The 18,293-nt window shown below is 45.6% G+C and overlaps 1 protein-coding gene across 1 annotated transcript in view; it reads right to left on the reverse strand.

Annotated features, from left to right (window-relative positions):
• The window catches only part of AP1S3 (adaptor related protein complex 1 subunit sigma 3), a 52,634-nt gene extending 34,779 nt beyond the window's left edge, over positions 1-17,855 (reverse strand). The window contains exon 1 of the mRNA XM_077290895.1: positions 17,601-17,855. Within this exon, the coding sequence (XP_077147010.1) occupies positions 17,601-17,603 (3 nt within the window). The 5' untranslated portion in view covers positions 17,604-17,855. The remainder of the gene's footprint in view (positions 1-17,600) is intronic.
• Between the last annotated feature and the right edge of the window lie 438 nt (positions 17,856-18,293).

An 18,293-nucleotide genomic window follows, 5' to 3' on the forward strand; every position in this document is an offset into this window, starting at 1 on the left:
CGGTCGCCGGGGAGTCCAGCGAGGGAAAAGGCGCGGTACAGCAGCCCCTTTCACCCCGGACAGCACCGCACGCAGTGCCGCCGAGCATGGCTGGGTCACCCCCGCGGACCTCGGCCTCCGGACCGGAATCATCAGAGGGTATCCCTCCAGAGGTAGGAACTCTGCAACAGGCGTCCACCTGCAGGAACAGGAAACCAAACTGAGGAGAGAGTGGCCGCCCCATTCTTTTATCTCTGCTACAGGTTTCCTGTTCCTGGGGGCGGATGCCATCTCTCACGTGCGGTGCTGTCATGGTGAAGGGAAAAAAAAAGGGATATGAGATGGTTTACTGTATGTAAACCATGTCTCATATCATGTCGGGTTTGTGAAGGAGAAATGAAAAGCCGGCAATTGAATTACCGGCTTTTCTCTAACACCGGTGCGTATTTCTCGCAAGTCACACTGCTGGTCCGTGTGTAATCCGTATTTTTCTCCCCCCATAGACTTTCATTGGTGATTTTTTTGCGTAATACGGTGACAAACGCAGCATGCTGCGATTTTGTACGGCCGCAGAAGACCGTATATTACGGATCCGTAAAATACGGCTGATGGGAGCTGGGCCATAGAGAATCATTGGGCCGTGTGTTATGCGTATTTTACGGGTGTATTTTCTGCGCTCATACGTCCGTAAAACTCGCCAGTGTGACGCTGGCCTTTTTGTGAGGTAAAGCATTTCCCTGCCTGTTTTTAAACAATGTTTTACCTCACAGAAAGAATCAGCTGTGATCCCATTCTGTCCTGTCAGTATACTCTTTTGTGTCCTCCTCTGCTCAGGAGCTGTGGTATGATCAGACCATGTCCTTGAACAGTCAGACACACCCATTACACAGTACACAGCAGGGGCACAGTTATAAGGCTACGTTCACATTAGCGTTGTGCGACGCAGCGTCATGCGTCATGCACCCCTATATTTAATATGGGGGCGCATGGACATGCGTTGCATTTGCGTTTTGTGACGCATGCGGCGCTGCGGCGCACGCGTCAGGGCGCACAGGACGCAGCAAGTTGCATTTTTTGTGCGTCCAAAATCAAGCAAAAAAAGATGCATGCGTCACAAAACGCTGCGTTGTGCATGCGTTCACATTTGCGTTGTGCGTTGCGTCGCCGACGCTGCGGCGCACAACGCAAATGTGAACGTAGCCTAAGATTATCTCCGCACAGGAACATTTTTTTTTAAGCACAGCCAATTGTGGACGTTATTATCATTCAAAGATTTACTGATTAAAAGGAACTTTGTTATGGGACAGCCCCCTTAGGCTACTTTCACACTAGCTTTGTTTGCTGTACGTCGCAATGCATCTTTTAGGAGAAAAAACGCATCCTGCAAAGTTGTCCACAGGATGCGTTTTTTTCCCCATAGATTTACATTAGCGACGCATTGCGACGTATGGCCACACGTCGCAACCGTCGTGCGACGGTTGCGTCGTGTTTTGGCAAACCGTCAGCACAAAAAAAGTTACATGTAACTTTTTTTTTTGCGCGTCGTGTCTGCCATTTTCTCCGCCCCCTCCTCCCCGGACCTTACAATGGGGCAGCGGAAGCGTCGTAAGACTGCTTCCGCTGCCCACGTCGGGCATCACTTTCACAATGCGCGTCGGGCCGACGCTAGTGTGAAAGAAGCCTTAAAGGGATTGAAGGCCGCACAAGTTCCCAATATTCTATCCAACGTTCCTGAAAATAGGTCACTGATAGAAAGTACACGGCTCAGGAACAAGAGTAGCTCAGAGTGACCTTGTCGCGAGTTCATTCCGGTGGAAATTCTCCCTTTAAACAAACACAAATAGAACAGTTTTACAAGTGGACGATCGTCTCCTAAGCGTTTAAGGAAAAGCAGAAGTTGGAAGCTTCCAACAACATGTTTCATGTACTAACATGATAATATCGCTTGTATTTAAACACAAACACACCTAAACACAGATTTGCCTTTGGTGATGTGTGTTCCAAAAGGAGAAGCAGTCAAGTGTAGAAACAGAAATTCTAATAATAATGTACAAAGAGAAATGACAGAACAAGTGCTCCCTTATACCTTTACCAGTCTCCAAAATCTGTATGAGACACATGAACAAAATCCAAGGTCATTTTGAGTCCCGCCACCTTTTCACTGTGCTTGTTAGTCCCTTTATGGCCATGTTCACACGTTGCGTTTTGCTGATTTTGTATGCAAATTTTGAGCTGCGTTTTACAGTACCAGCAAAGGCTATGAGATTTCAAGAATCTCATCTGCACAAATTGTTTTTTTGCCTGACTGGAAACTGCTGCGTTTTTGCAAACTGTAGCATGTCACTTCTTTCAGTGGTTTGTCATCCATAGAAAGCAATGGACAAGTGCAAAAACGCAGCAAAAACCGCAGATATCAGGTTTTGCTGCATTTTTGGTGTAAAAACCTAAGTAAGTTGAATGATTTTTTTTGTTGTTGCGCTAAACTTAATCAACATGTACAAGAGACAATAAAAACGCAGCAAAACATGCTGTTTATAAGCAGCTTCTTTACTACCAAGAAAGCAGGTTTTGCAGCCTTCAGAAAAAACACGCAGCAGAAACGCAATGTGTGAACATAGCTTTAGGGGTCTTGAAGCTGCGGTCGTCTGATCACTTTTGCTATAAGCTGCAATACCACAAAATTGCTGCATATGGTAAAAATAACGGTCTCCTTTGAAGCCCAGCTCCACCTGCCGTGTCTGGGGCGAGTTCATCCCGTGAGCCCAATCCACACCCCCACTACCGACTTGCTCCATATATGTGCGATGGATATCGATAAGGGGTTAAGGCTAGGTTCCCACAATGCTAAAACACAGAGCATTTTTGCTGTCTCTTATATCGCCAGCATAGGGCATATGATTTAAAAAAAATATATATATATCACGCATGTGCTGCCAAAAATACCTGCAGCATAAATACAAGAGCTGTGGGTTTACGCATGTGTAGCGCCCCCACTGCCGCAGGGCCGAGGGGTACCCGGTACCGGGCCTCTGAGTCTCTGCTCTGGGATTGTCACGGTGGCTAGACCCGGTCCGTGACCCTGCTGAGGGGCGTACAGTGATAGATGTAGATGGTGATGTTGCGGTGCAGTGTAGGTTGTAGTAAATAACGAGGACACCAGGTTGCAGTCTCTTTACCTCTTTACTGAAGATCTCTGGGTCCTCAGTCCAGAATCCGGATAACCAGGCTGCGCAAGTCCGGCCGGTCCGATGGCACCTCCAGGGTTCTCTTAACAGGTGGAAATCTGTACCTTCCTTCTAGCGCTAGGTGTTGCGGTCCTTCCCTGCTGTGCTTACGGAAAGTCCCCACAACTGTTGTGTCTGTTTCTTAAGTTCCCTCACAACTCAATTAGATGATGTTCTGCTAATCTTCCGTCCCTCCCTGATGTTACGGTTAGGACGGCACCCGTATGACGGGTAGGCTCGGAGCTCTTCCGGGACCCTAGAGTCGCCCCTCTCCACAAGTTGCCCCCCAAGACTGCATAGGTGATTTAGGTGAGACAGCCCGCCTTAGACTGACTGTCCTGCCGTTGGTTTAGAGTATTGCCTGAAGCTGAATATTGTAATACTCCCTCGGCGTTCCGGCCGCCGGTTGTGCGCCTCAGTAGGATGTTGCCTCGGTCTCACAGCACGACTCCTACTGGTATTCTCCGTCTTGCTTTGATCTCGTTTCTCACTCAGCACAATCTATCTCGCTTCCAATCCCTCCTTGGGCACCGCCGCTATGCTGAGCAGGCACGGTCCCGTTACGTTCGCTCAAGTTGCCAGGCCTCTGTCAGGATCCCACCCCTGACAGAGACCCTACCGAATCTTCTCCCACAACACCCTCTGCCACAAGGTGTTGCCTGGTTCCAACCCAGTCAGCTTTCTGTCCTAACTTCCTGCCTGACCCCCAGTTTTACCAGTATGTGAGGAGTGGCCTAGTGAATAGAACCCTTAGCTCCCCCCGGAGGCCCGACTGTGAAATGTATTGGTGTCTGTGATACTTGGTCAGATGAACTCCTTCAGTGCCATCAGACGTACCATAGCTCCCCTTAGTGGCGGAGCCACAGTACTGCAACGACCAGAACTCTGGGGCGCTGCACATGTGCACTCCGGCTTCATGAAACATACCTCTCCCAACTTAAAGTAAATTAATGTGCATTAACGGCGTAGGCTTTTCCAGAGCAATGAAGAAGAAAATGAGAACATCATTAGCAAAAAAAAAATCCAATTTAGTACTTTGTTATTCTTCCTTGGGCTTTCATCCACTCCACATTACCCCTGCTTCTAACTCCTCCAAGTGCAGAGCTCAGCTTTGCATGTTGAAGCTTTGACATGGATCATTTGCTGCTCATGTCGTCAAGTGTTCTTAAGTTTCCTTTTCTCAAGAAAAAGCTTTAAACACTCTTTGCTTGAAATTCACTATCATCCTGAAAAGAGGACTTAAAAGGGAATATGTGTGGGCGGGGCTATACACAGCTAAACATTCAGAGCACTGCTAGATCTGCAGCAGATAAAACAGAGGAGATTATATAAAAATAACTGCAACTAGCAAATAAAGTTGGGCATTGCTGGAATCAGGGTCTCTGCCCATACATTAAGCTGCACTCAGATGGGGGGAAGCAAATACATGGTGACAGATCCCCTTTAATCATCACTAAATCTATAACATTCTACAAATGAGAAAAGTGTCCAAAATCTCTAAGAAAACCTGTGCACAGACTTTTTAGGTAATAAGTGTCACCTTGTATTGTCCTCTAGCTTATTAGGTGTTAGTGCGTTTCAGTTTGGCTTTTCTATAGGTAAAATCCCATTTCATTCAGGTCATTTCTCATAATTCTGTCACAAATATTGACTCCTGTTTCCACCCATTGTTTTTCCATTTGTTTTGTTCAGTACTTTCTATTTTCAAGGCATATTACGTTGAGATATTTATCCTGACCCAGCTTCCCTGATCTATACCCAGGGCTGTATTTATAGTTAGTGCTGCCCTAGGCCCCCAGATCTCCCCTTTTACTGGGAGTCCTCTGTGCTTTTTGGGAGAATTGGCAAGTATAGTATTAATTTAAAGGGGTTGTCCACTACTGGGATGACCTCTTCTCAAATCAATATGTTTACTCCCCCCCCCAAAAAAAAAAAAAACAAACAAACAAAAAAAAAAACTAAGTAACTGAGTGAAAGCTGATGGCTGGGGGCTAATATTAATATTATGGGAACAGGCCAATAGCCCTAAAGGTTCCCAGAGTATTAATATCAGCTCACAGCTGTTCGCTTAGCCTGTACTGGTTACAGCTTTCCCCCTCCTCCCCCCCCCAAAAAAAAAAAAAAAATGTGGGGTCCCCCCTATAAAACTAATAACCAGCAAAGGCTAAACAGAGAGCTGGGGGCTGATATTAATAGCCTAGTAAGAGGCAATAGTTATAGGCCCCCTTCCAGACTAAAAAAAATAAATAAAAAAATAAAAAAAATCATCCCTCAGCCTCCCCAGAAATGGTGCATCCATTAGATGTGCCAATTCCGACAAGCCTTGCTCCTCCCACTTGCCCAGGTGGGGTGGCAAGTGGGGTAATATTTGTGGGGTTGATGTCAGCTTTGTAATGTTAGCTGACATCAAGCTCACAGGTTAGTAATGGAGCGACATCTGTAAGCTGTCCCCATTACTAACACCATAGTCTTATTGTAATAAAGACACAACCAGAATAAAGTCCTCATCAGACAGGTGAGGAATATGGTGCTTTTTTGTTTTTAATTTTTTTTTTTAATAAATTGGTAAAAGTGGGAATTTTATTTCAAATAAAAGGAATTTATTCTGGATGTGCCTTTATTACAATAATACTATGGTGTTAATAATGGGGACAATTTACAAATGCCTATCCATTACTAACCTGTGGGCTTCAGGTCAGCTGATATTAACCCCACAACTATTACCCCACTTGCCATCACACCAGGGCAAGTGGGAAGTGCCGAGCAAAGTGCCAGAATTGGAGCATCTAATAAATGCACATTTTCTGGGGCAGCTGCAGGCTGCTCTTTTTAGACTGGGGAGGGCCAATATCCAAGGCTCCTTCCCAGTCTGAAAATACCAACCCCAAGCTGACCGCTTTAGTTTGACAGGTTGTCAAAACTGAGGAGAACCCCACGCCTTTATTTAAATTATTTAAAAAAATACAGCGTGGGACCTCTCTATTTTTGATAACCAGCCAATTTAAAGCTGAGGGCTGGGGGTTGCAGTCCGCAGCTGTCAGCTTTACCTACACTGGTTATCAAAAATAGAGGGGAAACCACACCTTATAAAAAAAAAAATAAATAAATTATTGCACTGGCACCAGCTGTTGAATACTCTCATACTCGTTTGCCACACTCCAAAGATATACTGATAGGGAATCTAGATTGTGAGCCAATAATGTATGTAAAGTGCTGTGGAATTAGTGGCGCTATATAAGTGAGTAAAATAAATAAACTCTATGGGGAAAATCTGAACATAAAACAAACTCCCAAGAGAAATTGACATGTGGATCTGAAACATGCACCGCAGATCAGTTTAAGCGCAGTGTGAAATAAATAAATAAATAAGTACAGCAATTGCTATAGATCCCATCCACTTTGGATGGACCCTGCTTTTTTTTTTTTGTTGTTCAACGAAAATATGCAGCGTCAAAACCGCATTGTGGAAACTAAGCTCTGGAGCTTCAGTTTAGCTGTAATGCAACATCCAAATCATATACAGGTTGCAGGCAAGTTTGGCGACCCAAAATATCCAGTTGGATTTTTTACAGAGGTCATATCGCGATTACAGGTCACAACCATGTTGTAATACAATACTGCAATTTTAATATCAGCCATCATTTATTGCCGTGTCGCCTTATGAAAGTAAAAGTTGTAAGAAGTCTAACCAAAGCTATAGGCGCCACAGACAGTATACACAATGGGAAATGAGTGCCCGGAGCACATCTACAGCCATAGAGAAAACTCATGCCCGAGCACTGACTGGCAAATGTCCCTGACTGATGACTGATCTTTACAACGCAACGTGTGGACAGAAGCGTGCCACTTGTCTAATGCCTTTTTTTTTTTTGCATACACGTATGCACAGCCAAGAGCTTGTGATAATTTCCAATAAAAACGCTTGCAGGTACAGATAATGCCCTAACCTTGGAGGATCAAAAAAAACATGACATCAATATTAGAGAATGACATAAACAGTAATTCCGCCATGTTATATTTGTGGAAAGAGAAGGGACAATATCACATGTCCCGCTCTACTGTCAGATCTCAGCCAATTCCATTAATAAGCATTAAGAAAGTGCTATTCTAAAGCCAGGATCGCTGTGCGCCCCCCACGCCTACAATGTGCCAGCGATGAGGGAACAAGCAGGCACAGAGCACACTGTGGGTGTAAATGCATCAACAATGTTTTCTAAAAATTAGATTTTGAAAAAAAAAAAAAAAATTATGATTTATTCATCATAACAAATTCTAGTTCTGTGAGAAAATGACTGATATGAAAAAAAGGAAACATTTATGATTTATTCACAACCAATTTTAGTTCTGTGAGAAAATGACTGATCTGTGTATATTGTCTGATTCGCAAGAGAAATTACCTGGAAATCCCCAGGTTGCATCAAATCCTATTATTGGATCAGTTCCACATCTTAGGCTCTCTATTCACACGTCCGGCCATTTTAGGAGTAGACAACAGACAACAGAGGGGCCCCCTTGATAAGGAGTTGGAGTCAGGGAAATTGAGGAGTCGGAGGCTTGGCTTAGGCCCCTTTCACATATCAGTTTCTTGCAGTTAGTCACAATCCATTGGCTCGACGGATCCATCGCATCAGTTTTTTCATCCGTTTCTTCCCTTTTGTCATCCGTTTTACAGCGGATCCGTTTTTTTAAAAAACACCCAATGAGAGGCTCCCCAGGCTACTGAAAACCTAAATAAGAAAGAAATGTTTCTTACTACACATGCCAAAGCTAAGAGGTTGAACTCCACCATCTCCAATGTGTAGGCCACAGAAATACTGCCTTTCTGCCTGGTGGATACAGACGGTTTCTGAAAGTTGATGGCAGTCGCAATCAAGTTGGGTCTCCGTCTGGTGGGTTGCCTGTAGTGGAAAGGGTGTCAGAGGCCCATTATACTATTTCTACTCTGGGGAAATTAATGCCACTTTAGTGGTGTGCGGCAATAATTTTTTTTAAATGTTTGCAATCCAAGTTGGGTCTCCTTCATGCGTGTTGCTTGTAGCAGTTCAACTCTACTCTGTGACCGAGCAAAAAAGCAGTGTGAGCTGTTGCATGAGGTATCAGGGCTCCAAGTACTTCAGGCTTACAACGGTCAATCACTCACCTAGTCCTAGCTAAACCTTAAATTCAAACCTCTAAATGCTGGCCCAGACCCAGATACCTCATGCATGGCCCATGGCTGACTGCTGCTGTGCCATTATCAAATTTGTACTGTGGGTCAATTGATGCCACTTTCCTGGTCTCCGCTCCTAATTTTTGGAAATGTTTGTACTCCAAGTTGGGTCTGCTTCATGTGTTGCCTGAATTTGGTAGACCTCTCAGAGTATCTGGCCTACACCTGTCACTCGTCCAACTGTTACTGATCAATGTTTCAGCTACAAATACTGGTCCAAGCCTTGTCCCTGGTCCTGTCCCGTGCATCGATGCTGCGCAATTATACTATTTGTACTCTGGATCAATTGATGCCACTTTTCCTGGTGTCTGCACCTAATTTGATCTTTTTGGGAAGCCCCCCTTAAGGTGTGGTGTATGCATTTGGTTTTGCCTCCCATTGAATTCAATAAGGTTCAGGTACTTTCGACAAACCAAGATATTCGCCGGACTGAAAAGGTTTGCTCATCTTTACTCTTGGCACAACCATAGTCACAGATTTATTTGAAAATGACAGTGGGCAACAAAGATTACTTACAAAGTCAACTCAATTTTTTTTTATGTAGGATTGCAAAGGTAGTTTCCCATAAATGATTTTATAGTCTGATCGCTGAGGGTCTCACCACTTTTGACTCATGATTGCCAGGATGGGGGTCCCAAGAACCTAACACATTTAGCTGCAGTCAGGATTGTATGGAGAGGTATAAAATCACACATGCCCATTGCTAATCTTTTCATGGTGTACGAGACTGACGGAGTCAGACAGCAAGATGCATCACTCGGCTATCTCCCTCTGTCCCATGGCCCCAATAAATAGCAATGCACAGGTACGACCATTTATTGTATGTGGTGACATGACCTGCTGCAGAAACAAGTCGTCCATACATAGTGATCCTACTACACTGGAATGAAAATGGCTGATCTGCCCACATGCCCTGCACTGGGCAACATGACAAATTGAAGGATTACAAACAAAAACGTAGACCCAGCAGCAGCCGTAAAACAAAAAGGTGAAAAGAAACTAAAATAACTGATACATTCAAAGTCAATGGGGCTGACAGAGGGCCCAGCACTTGGCCGTCCTATAGTCTAAGAACAGAGTCAGAGTGCACACTTGACCTGCGGTCCATTTAGTCTCCTGAATGGGGCGAGTATAATGTGGTGGGTCTGGGCCTTTCATTCTATTGGGGGTCCTACATGGGGTTCCCCAGTAGATGATTTGCCTATTTTATTCCATTGAAACCAAAGCTTGAAAATGGTTGCATAATTAATTTTTGTTGTTGGACTTGTCTGAGAATTGCTGTTGCACGAAACATGGCCCTGCATAGCCCTGGGCTTATACTAAGCTGCTGCTCTCCATCACTCATTTCACTCACATCTCTTCTCTGTTTTCCATCTTACAACTCAGATGAGCGCTTCTTCACTTCTGCAGCTTTCATCCTCCCGTCTGCAGGCCTTCTCTCATGCTGCTCTCATTCCCTAGACTTTACTCTCCTGGAATATAAGGCTTGCTCCTAACATTCAGAATTGTAGGCTCGCCTTAAAAAAAATTACCGTATTTCTTGAAGGGAATATATGTAACATAACCACAGTTATTACCCATCCACAACATTAATTGGTCTGAGACCCCTCCATTCCATTCTGCGCTCAGCCTGCTGGTCCCCCCCCCCCCTCTTGTATCAGTGTCGGCTCAGGCTCCGTTCACACATTCTTTTGTCTTTTCTGTTTTAGGAATAGACTGGTGTAAGCAATAAGTGATCTATTACATCAAGCAAATGGAAGAAGAAAGGGCGCCATTGATTAATATGGAGTCTATGTACTATTTTTAGAGTAGAGGACGTTTTTTAAGTTCCAGAAAATGGACCCTACAACAATCCATGGTGCCCCTCTGCTTTCATTTACATAATTGAAGTAATTGATCGCTTACTTCACTTGTCTGTTCCTGAAACGGGACAGATAAACGGACAGTGTGAATAGAGTTTTAGATGATGGGGTGTCAAGGGCTAAAAGCTTTACATATGACAGGATAAAGGAATGATCCTAAAAATAAAAAAATAAAAAATAAAAAAAAAGCACCATGTACCAATTGTATCACTGCTTTCATTCATTTAGATTGTCAGCTCTTCAGGGAACTGACTTATAATTGTAAAGCGCACTGGAAAGTGCTGGCAATACATGAATAAGTATTATTAATGTCATCTCTGAATGCTAATGCACCCCACAGTAACGACTAGGTGATCGTCAATGCGGCGGCAATGATCCATACCCCATCTGACAACACTAGGATACATATATTGCTTACATGACGCCTGCCGATCTGATATAATAGATCACCCAGCATGGTGCTATTCCTGACAGTTCTCATCTCTACAGCCAGAAGCTTAGAAGAAGAGGTACAGAACAAAGGCCGCTTCCTAAGGGTTTATCTCGGCGCCACTCGTCTCAGGTGCAGCTGTAATATTCAGCAATCTCTCATACAAGAAAAAAAGAAAAAAGAGAACCGAGAGATAAGGAATAATCTGATAAATGCAATCTGTGATCAAATACTGTCACGAGAAAGCACCGAGCCCCAGAAAATAACTGACACGATCCTATATTAAATGCATCGCATACATTTGTATTATAGATGTGTAGGCACTATGTGTGCGCGGCTATACAGTGCCCATATGTGGCCCCATAGTCTGCACAAGCAACAATGCCAGTGTGGCTAATGCCTGGATAATACATCATCTGACAAAGTCAGAGGCACAAGGAGGCCAAGTGTGGGCCCATAACAGGCCCTGAATTATGGATCAGGAACACTAAGTGCCAGTATGAGCCCAGGGCGGGTTCAGATGAGCGCATTTACAGTCAGCGTGTGGTCAGACCACTCGCTGACCCATGGTAGTCAGTGTACAGGTGCACATAAGCGGTTTCCCATGTGCAGCACGTAGTATTCTCATTCATAAAACAACGCATGTAATGACAGAACGCTCTTACACCCGGGCATGATGCTAATTTAAGGAGATAGACATTCTGCCCAAGTTCTCCCTCGAAGAATAAGTGTATTGTTGTATTGTGTAATGTGAAAGGTGATGTGCTTTAATAATGTTGGGACTGTGTCCTGCCCGACAGTAGGGAGAGTTAGAATTAATGATTGGGACCAGCCCAGAATGGGAGGGGCTAAGGTGAACGGAGAAACAGTTTCTTGTCAGGATATCATATAGGGGCCAGCGTGAGTCTGAAGTAAACCTAAGGTCTGGACAGTATAAATGCTGCATGGGTGTCCTGAAGTGAGGAGAGACTGAGACCAAGACTGTGGTTAGCGTGAACCAGAGTAAAGAGAAAAGGAAAACCAACATGAGAACAGAGTGATCAAACGGTGATGGGTCCTGGGAGCAGTACGGCCCAGAGTTTATAACATAGTGAGGTAACGGGCCAAGATTTGACAGACTATGTGAGATGAAGAGTGCCCCAGGCTGGAGTTCCAAGATGTCATTGGTGGAGAAGTTAAGGACCGGCCATACTGGCAATATAGTTCCATTGAGGGGAAAGAAGACGCGGAACCGCGGGTTGAGAAGAGGACTCTCTCTAACTGAACTGGAGTACTGAGCTGTATTGTGGTACAGCCGCGGCCAGCGTGACGGCGCCCTGGGCCGAGAGGTACATAGAGCACCCGGTCTGGCCCGTGCAGGACATCGCTCTCAAGTACGGAGTGACGGTAAGAAGGGGACGGTCCTTGGAGGCTGAAGGCAGTGTGCCAGGCTGGTGGGAGTGTGGAGCCCACCACCTGAGCTGTTTGCGGGCAGGAGACTGGCACTGCCGGGGTCTGCGGGGGGAGACCGGAGGGGAGTATGCGGGCGGCGGGCAGTGACTGCAGGGAGGGACTAATCAGACTGTGTCCGTCGCTGATTGGTCGCGGCATACAGTACATTCCCCTGCATTCCATTCATTAACCAAGTTTTACAGCCAGTAGCACAGTTGCATTAGCAGAGCTCCTGGGTGTAAAATGATTTAACCCCTTCAGATGGATTTACAGCGTGGGACAAGACTAACGACGGAAGGTATGGAATATTGTTGTTTGTTTCTTTTTACTTTATTTCAGGTGACAAGGGTCTTCATGTGGATTAAGAGTATAATAAAATATTAAAATACCATGTGTCTTTATTTCATTAAAATACTTTTTAATAATGTGTGTGTGTTTTATTAACCATTTCATACTATTGGATTAATAATGGATAGGTGTCAATTGACGCCTCTCCATTATTAACCTGGCTTAATGTCACCTTACAATAGCGAGGTGACATTAACCCTTCATTACCCCATATCCCACAGCTACACGGGAGTGGGAAGAGAGAGGCTAAGTGCCAGAATAGGCGCATCTTACAGATGTACCTTTTCTGGGGTGGCTGGGGGCAGCACTCCTAATGTTTGCAGCGTGCACGTGTTCACATTAGGCGTGCTGGTTGTTTTTTTTTTCCTCTATTTAGTTACTGGATCCTGGCTGCTTCCAGGCTGATCTTGCACTCCTCCCATTGACCCGCTGGTGGCCCAAGAGTGGCATGTACGGTAGAGTAGGACCCATCAGAAGGAGATCACCTTGCCGTGGTTGATGGGCACACATGAATTGGCCAATTTATGCGCTAAGAATCTTCAATTCATCTATTACTGTAAGTTTCGAAAAAAAAAATTTTTGAAAAAATTTGTCAAAATATTTTTGAGAAGTATGATTCATATTGGATATTTGTCTGTGTTTTCACATGGCCTAGATTCATGTACATGTGCTGCTGTGTTCTTTTTTACCTATATTATGCAGTTTGCAGCGTGCACGTGTTCACATTAGGAGTGCTGGTTGGATATATATATATATATATATATATAGATATATATATATATATACACATACACATATATACACACACACACATTCTATGTGTACACATTTATTCTACCTATTCTATTCTGTCAGTGTGATTTTACTGTACACCGCACCGAATTGCCAGCTTTTCTATAGAACACCGGTGCATATTTCTCGCAAGTCACACGCATGGTCCGTGTGTAATCCGTAATTTTCTCGCCCCCATAGACTTTCATTGGCGTATTTTTTGCACAATACACTGACAAACGCAGCATGCTGCGATTTTCTACGCCCGTAACATACCGTATATTACCAATGCGTAATATACAGCAGATAGGAGCTGCCCCATAGAGAATCATTTGGCCGTGTGCAATGCGTATTTTCTGGACGTATTTTCTGCGCTTATACGTCCGTAAAACTCGCTAGTGTGACGCCGGCCTAAGCCAACACACCCAGCCAGGACCCCCACTTTCATGTAACGTGACGGGGCTTACGAAACGAGTACTTCAACCACAGCTACCACCTCACGCCACGATACATGGAAGTGGCAATAAGGCCAGGGTCACACTAGCGTATTGCATCCGATGGGAGAGCATCGGATGTGGTATGCTAATGACCCTCGGCTCCTGCTCTGCTGCAAGAAGAAGCTGAGTGTCATGTGTCTGTGCTCCGAGCCCCTCGCACAGAGCGGATCAAAGCACAGCTGCGGAGGAGGCGGAGAAACTAATTTCTCCATCTCCTCCATTGCCGTGGTCAGCGTTTAACGCACATTACTCAGATGATATCTGAGTGATGTGCGTTGTCTCACTCGCACCCATAGGCTTAGTGAGCATGCTGCGATTGTCTCAGACCGAGTAAAACGGCCGACAAAAAAAATCGGCTGCTGGGAGCTGCCCCATAGTATAATATTGGTCCGAGTGCAATGCGATTAAAAATCGCATTGCACTCGTCCGTTTAAGTCACCAGTGTGATGCCGGCCTAATATTCATGGTGGTCAGAACCCAGCCCACAGGTTCTTTCAGATGAGCGTATAATGGGACTGTATGTATAATGGGACAGTAAGTTAAATGGGAAGCACATGGAACAATGCAAGTCAATGGGTTTGCATAAAAGTTTATAGACAGGTGGAGAAAATAAATAAATATCGCAGCATGCACTACTTTGATTTGTCTTTCGGGTCAGACTCGCCCATTGTAAGTCGGTGGATGCACAAAAACCGGATCACACATAGACCACCATCTGTATGTCATGCGTTTAAGGACACATTATGTGTGTTAACAGGAAACTGTATTTTGCCTTTTGTTATTTATAAAAAAGTGTTCATGTAAAAACCTAATGCCGTACATAAGCCATACAGATGGATAAAACAGACATACGATTAGCATACGCATGAAAAATCAGCTGTTTTTCTGGATGACAAACAGACAATTTTGCACACACTTGTCTGAACGCAGACTGAATCTGAGCACAAACAAGTATCCTGGTGATAGCAACATAACAATATATCAGCATGATAAAAATATATCTTATGCAAGAGGCTAACCTATGAGTATTTGGGGCACATGGCAACTTTAGTCGCACAGTATAAATGTGGCAATGTCCCTTTTTGAACCTAAAATGCAAAGCAGCACTGACTCCCAATAATATAAACTATTCAGTCTGTGACTCTCCCCAATTACCTGTTCGGCTATGTGCACACGGAAAATATGCTAAGTTTTACAGTACAGGAAAAGTAAATGAGATCCCTGAAGTCTCATGTACACGCTGATTTTTTCCTTGCAGATTTGCAGCAGATTAAAATCTGTATAATGTCAATTCTTGCAGCATATTTCACCCGTACTAATGAGGAAAATACGTAAAGCACTGCAAAAATGTGGAAAAAAAATAAATGTATTTTACGCAACTTCCTGCCATAACATTAGGATATGCAGCAGAATTTTCTCCTGCAAATCCTTACCATGTGCATATGCCATAGTCCCTGTCCTGTGCCCCCATCATTCATTATAAGTACTTGATAGCACCTTCTACCACCCCCAAATCCATTATGACACTATCAGGTACTGAGCATCCTCCGCCACCTCCCAATTCATTACAAGTCCCTGACAGCGTCTTCTCCCACCTTTCAATTCATTATAAAGGGTCCTATGCACCTTATCGCCTCCTCTGCCAATCCCCAATAAATTATAAGTCCTCCTTCTTCCCAATCCCCCACATCCCATCATTGTTCTTTCCCACCACCCTCATCATTGCCCTTTCTAACACACACTGTGATTTTAAGGATCAGACTGGGACATGCTCAATGCACCTGTAAGGGTATGTGCCCACGCTGCGGATTACTCTGCAGATTTTTCCCGACTGATCCGCAGGTATTCCGCACTGCGGATTTCCTGTGGAATTACCGCCTTTTTTTTCTTTCGTTTTTTTGCGTGGATTCCACCTGCGGATTCCTATTGTGGAGCAGGTGTAAACCGCTGTGGAATCTGCACAAAGAATTGACATGGAGCGGAATAAACAACGCTACGTTTCCGCGTGTTTTTTTTTACCACAACATGTGCACTGCGGATTTTGTTTTCCATAGGTTTACATGGTACTGTAAACACATGGAAAACTGCTGCGAATCCGTAACGTGCACACATACCCTAAAAGCGGGCAGCACACCAACACTGCACACAGATGTAGCCTTATCATGCATAGCACAGTCCCTCAGTATATAGTGTACTCAATTATTATGTATAACACCGAACCTCATTACGTAGCATCCTCTCCAGTTATATATGATGCCGTTCCTTATTATATAGCTTCCTCTGCTGTTATGTACAGAACTTTCTCTTACATAATTTATTCTTGTTATTTTTGTCATTTACAGCGCCCTCTTTAATTACATAGTCCCCTCTCTATTTAGATATAAAATGACTGCTGAAGAAGCAGCCGGTGACCAGACGACCAGTCCATCAGCTACTCCATTAGAAAAGAAGCTTTCCCATGCTCCATCAGCCATCATTGCATTATATATCTAACAAGAGCGGACGGTATGTGATAAAGGCAAGGGGCTCTATCTAATCCGATATGTAAGGTACGGTGCTGTACATAACAAGAGAGGGCACTGTGTAATAAGGGACAGCAATATACATAAAGGAGACATGCAAGAAAAAAAGAAGGCACTCACCGATCTAAAAGTTGGCAATCTTTATTCAATCTTCATATAAAAACTTCATGGCCGGGGGAGTGAGGAAAGGAGCTCATGCGAGCAGGAGCAAACGACGGCCGTTTTGCGCTTCTACGGGTCATCTGACCATGAAGTTTTTATATGAAGATTGAATAAAGATTGCCAACTTTTAGATCGGTGAGTGCCTTCTTTTTTCTTGCATGTACTATTGACATATCTGTATTCTATGTGTATATATCTATTCTATTCTGTGTATGGGAGGACGCAGCACATATGGGCACCTGTGCAGCTGATCTCCGTGTATGGGAGGAGGCAGCACATACAGGCACCTGTGCACACTGCAGCTGATCTCCGTGAATGGGAGGACGCATCACATACAGGCACCTGTGCAGCTGATCTCTGTGTATGGCAGGACGCAGCACATACAGGCACCTGTGCAGCTGATCTCCGTGAATGGGAGGACGCAGCACATACAGGCACCTGTGCAGCTGATCTCTGTGTATGGGAGGACGCATCACATACAGGCACCTGTGCAGCTGATCTCTGTGTATGGCAGGACGCAGCACATACAGGCACCTGTGCAGCTGATCTCTGTGTATGGGAGGACGCAGCACATACAGGCACCTGTGCAGTTGATCTGTGTATGGGAGGACGCAGCACATACAGGCACCTGTGCAGTTGATCTGTGTATGGGAGGACGCAGCACATACAGGCACCTGTGCAGCTGATCTCTGTGTATGGCAGGACGCAGCACATACAGGCACCTGTGCAGCTGATCTCTGTGTATGGCAGGACGCAGCACATACAGGCACCTGTGCAGCTGATCTCTGTGTATGGGAGGACGCAGCACATGCAGGCACCTGTGCAGCTGATCTCCGTGTATGGGAGGACGCAGCACATGCAGGCACCTGTGCAGCTGATCTCTGTGTATGGGAGGACGCAGCACATACAGGCACCTGTGCACGTCTCATGTGACATCACAGGGAGGACCGGCCGCAGATCATAAAGGCCGGTGGGGATGACAGGGTTAATGATCAGCCCCTGCACTGATCACCCACGGTCCATGATTACCACCTGTGACAGACAGCAGAGCACCGAGCTGTCAGCGGGACCCCTGCCATGTAGTCAGTGAGCAGCCCATGCACCGCTATGTGCCCTGCTCCCAGCCCCGCCGTCCCGGTGCCTCACCCCCGATCTCCCCTCTTACCATTTCTGTTCCGGCGGAAAAGGAAGACACAGGTGACAACGACAGTGGGGAGACTGGAACCAGCACTTCACCGGCGGCGCCCCGCCCACTCGTACTACGCCCCGCCCTTCAGTACACCTGCCGTGTGATCAGTCACACCCCTTTACTGAAGCCACGCCCACTCCTCTTGGGATCCTAGCAACCTCACACGGGTTGTGAGCGGCTCCTAGTAACAAGGTGACCCGGCCGCGCCCTCATTCCCCGCCTAACAACACCCACTTCCTTGTACCACGCACGAGTGTGCACGACCGCTCCCTGGGGTCAATGTGAGAACTGGGGCGTCAGTGTGTGCGGACAGGTGTCTGTGGAGAGCGCCATTGTGTGCGGACAGGTGTCTGTGGAGAGCGCCATTGTGTGCGGACAGGTGTCTGTGGAGAGCGCCATTGTGTGCGGACAGGTGTCTGTGGAGAGCGCCATTGTGTGCGGACTGGTGTCTGTGGAGAGCGCCATTGTGTGCGGACAGGTGTCTGTGGAGAGCGCCATTGTGTGCGGACAGGTGTCTGTGGAGAGCGCCATTGTGTGCGGACAGGTGTCTGTGGAGAGCGCCATTGTGTGCGGACAGGTGTCTGTGGAGAGCGCCATTGTGTGCGGACAGGTGTCTGTGGAGAGCGCCATTGTGTGCGGACAGGTGTCTGTGGAGAGCGCCATTGTGTG

The sequence above is a fragment of the Ranitomeya variabilis genome, chromosome 2, assembly GCF_051348905.1.
Source record: "Ranitomeya variabilis isolate aRanVar5 chromosome 2, aRanVar5.hap1, whole genome shotgun sequence".
NCBI lineage: Eukaryota > Metazoa > Chordata > Amphibia > Anura > Dendrobatidae > Ranitomeya > Ranitomeya variabilis.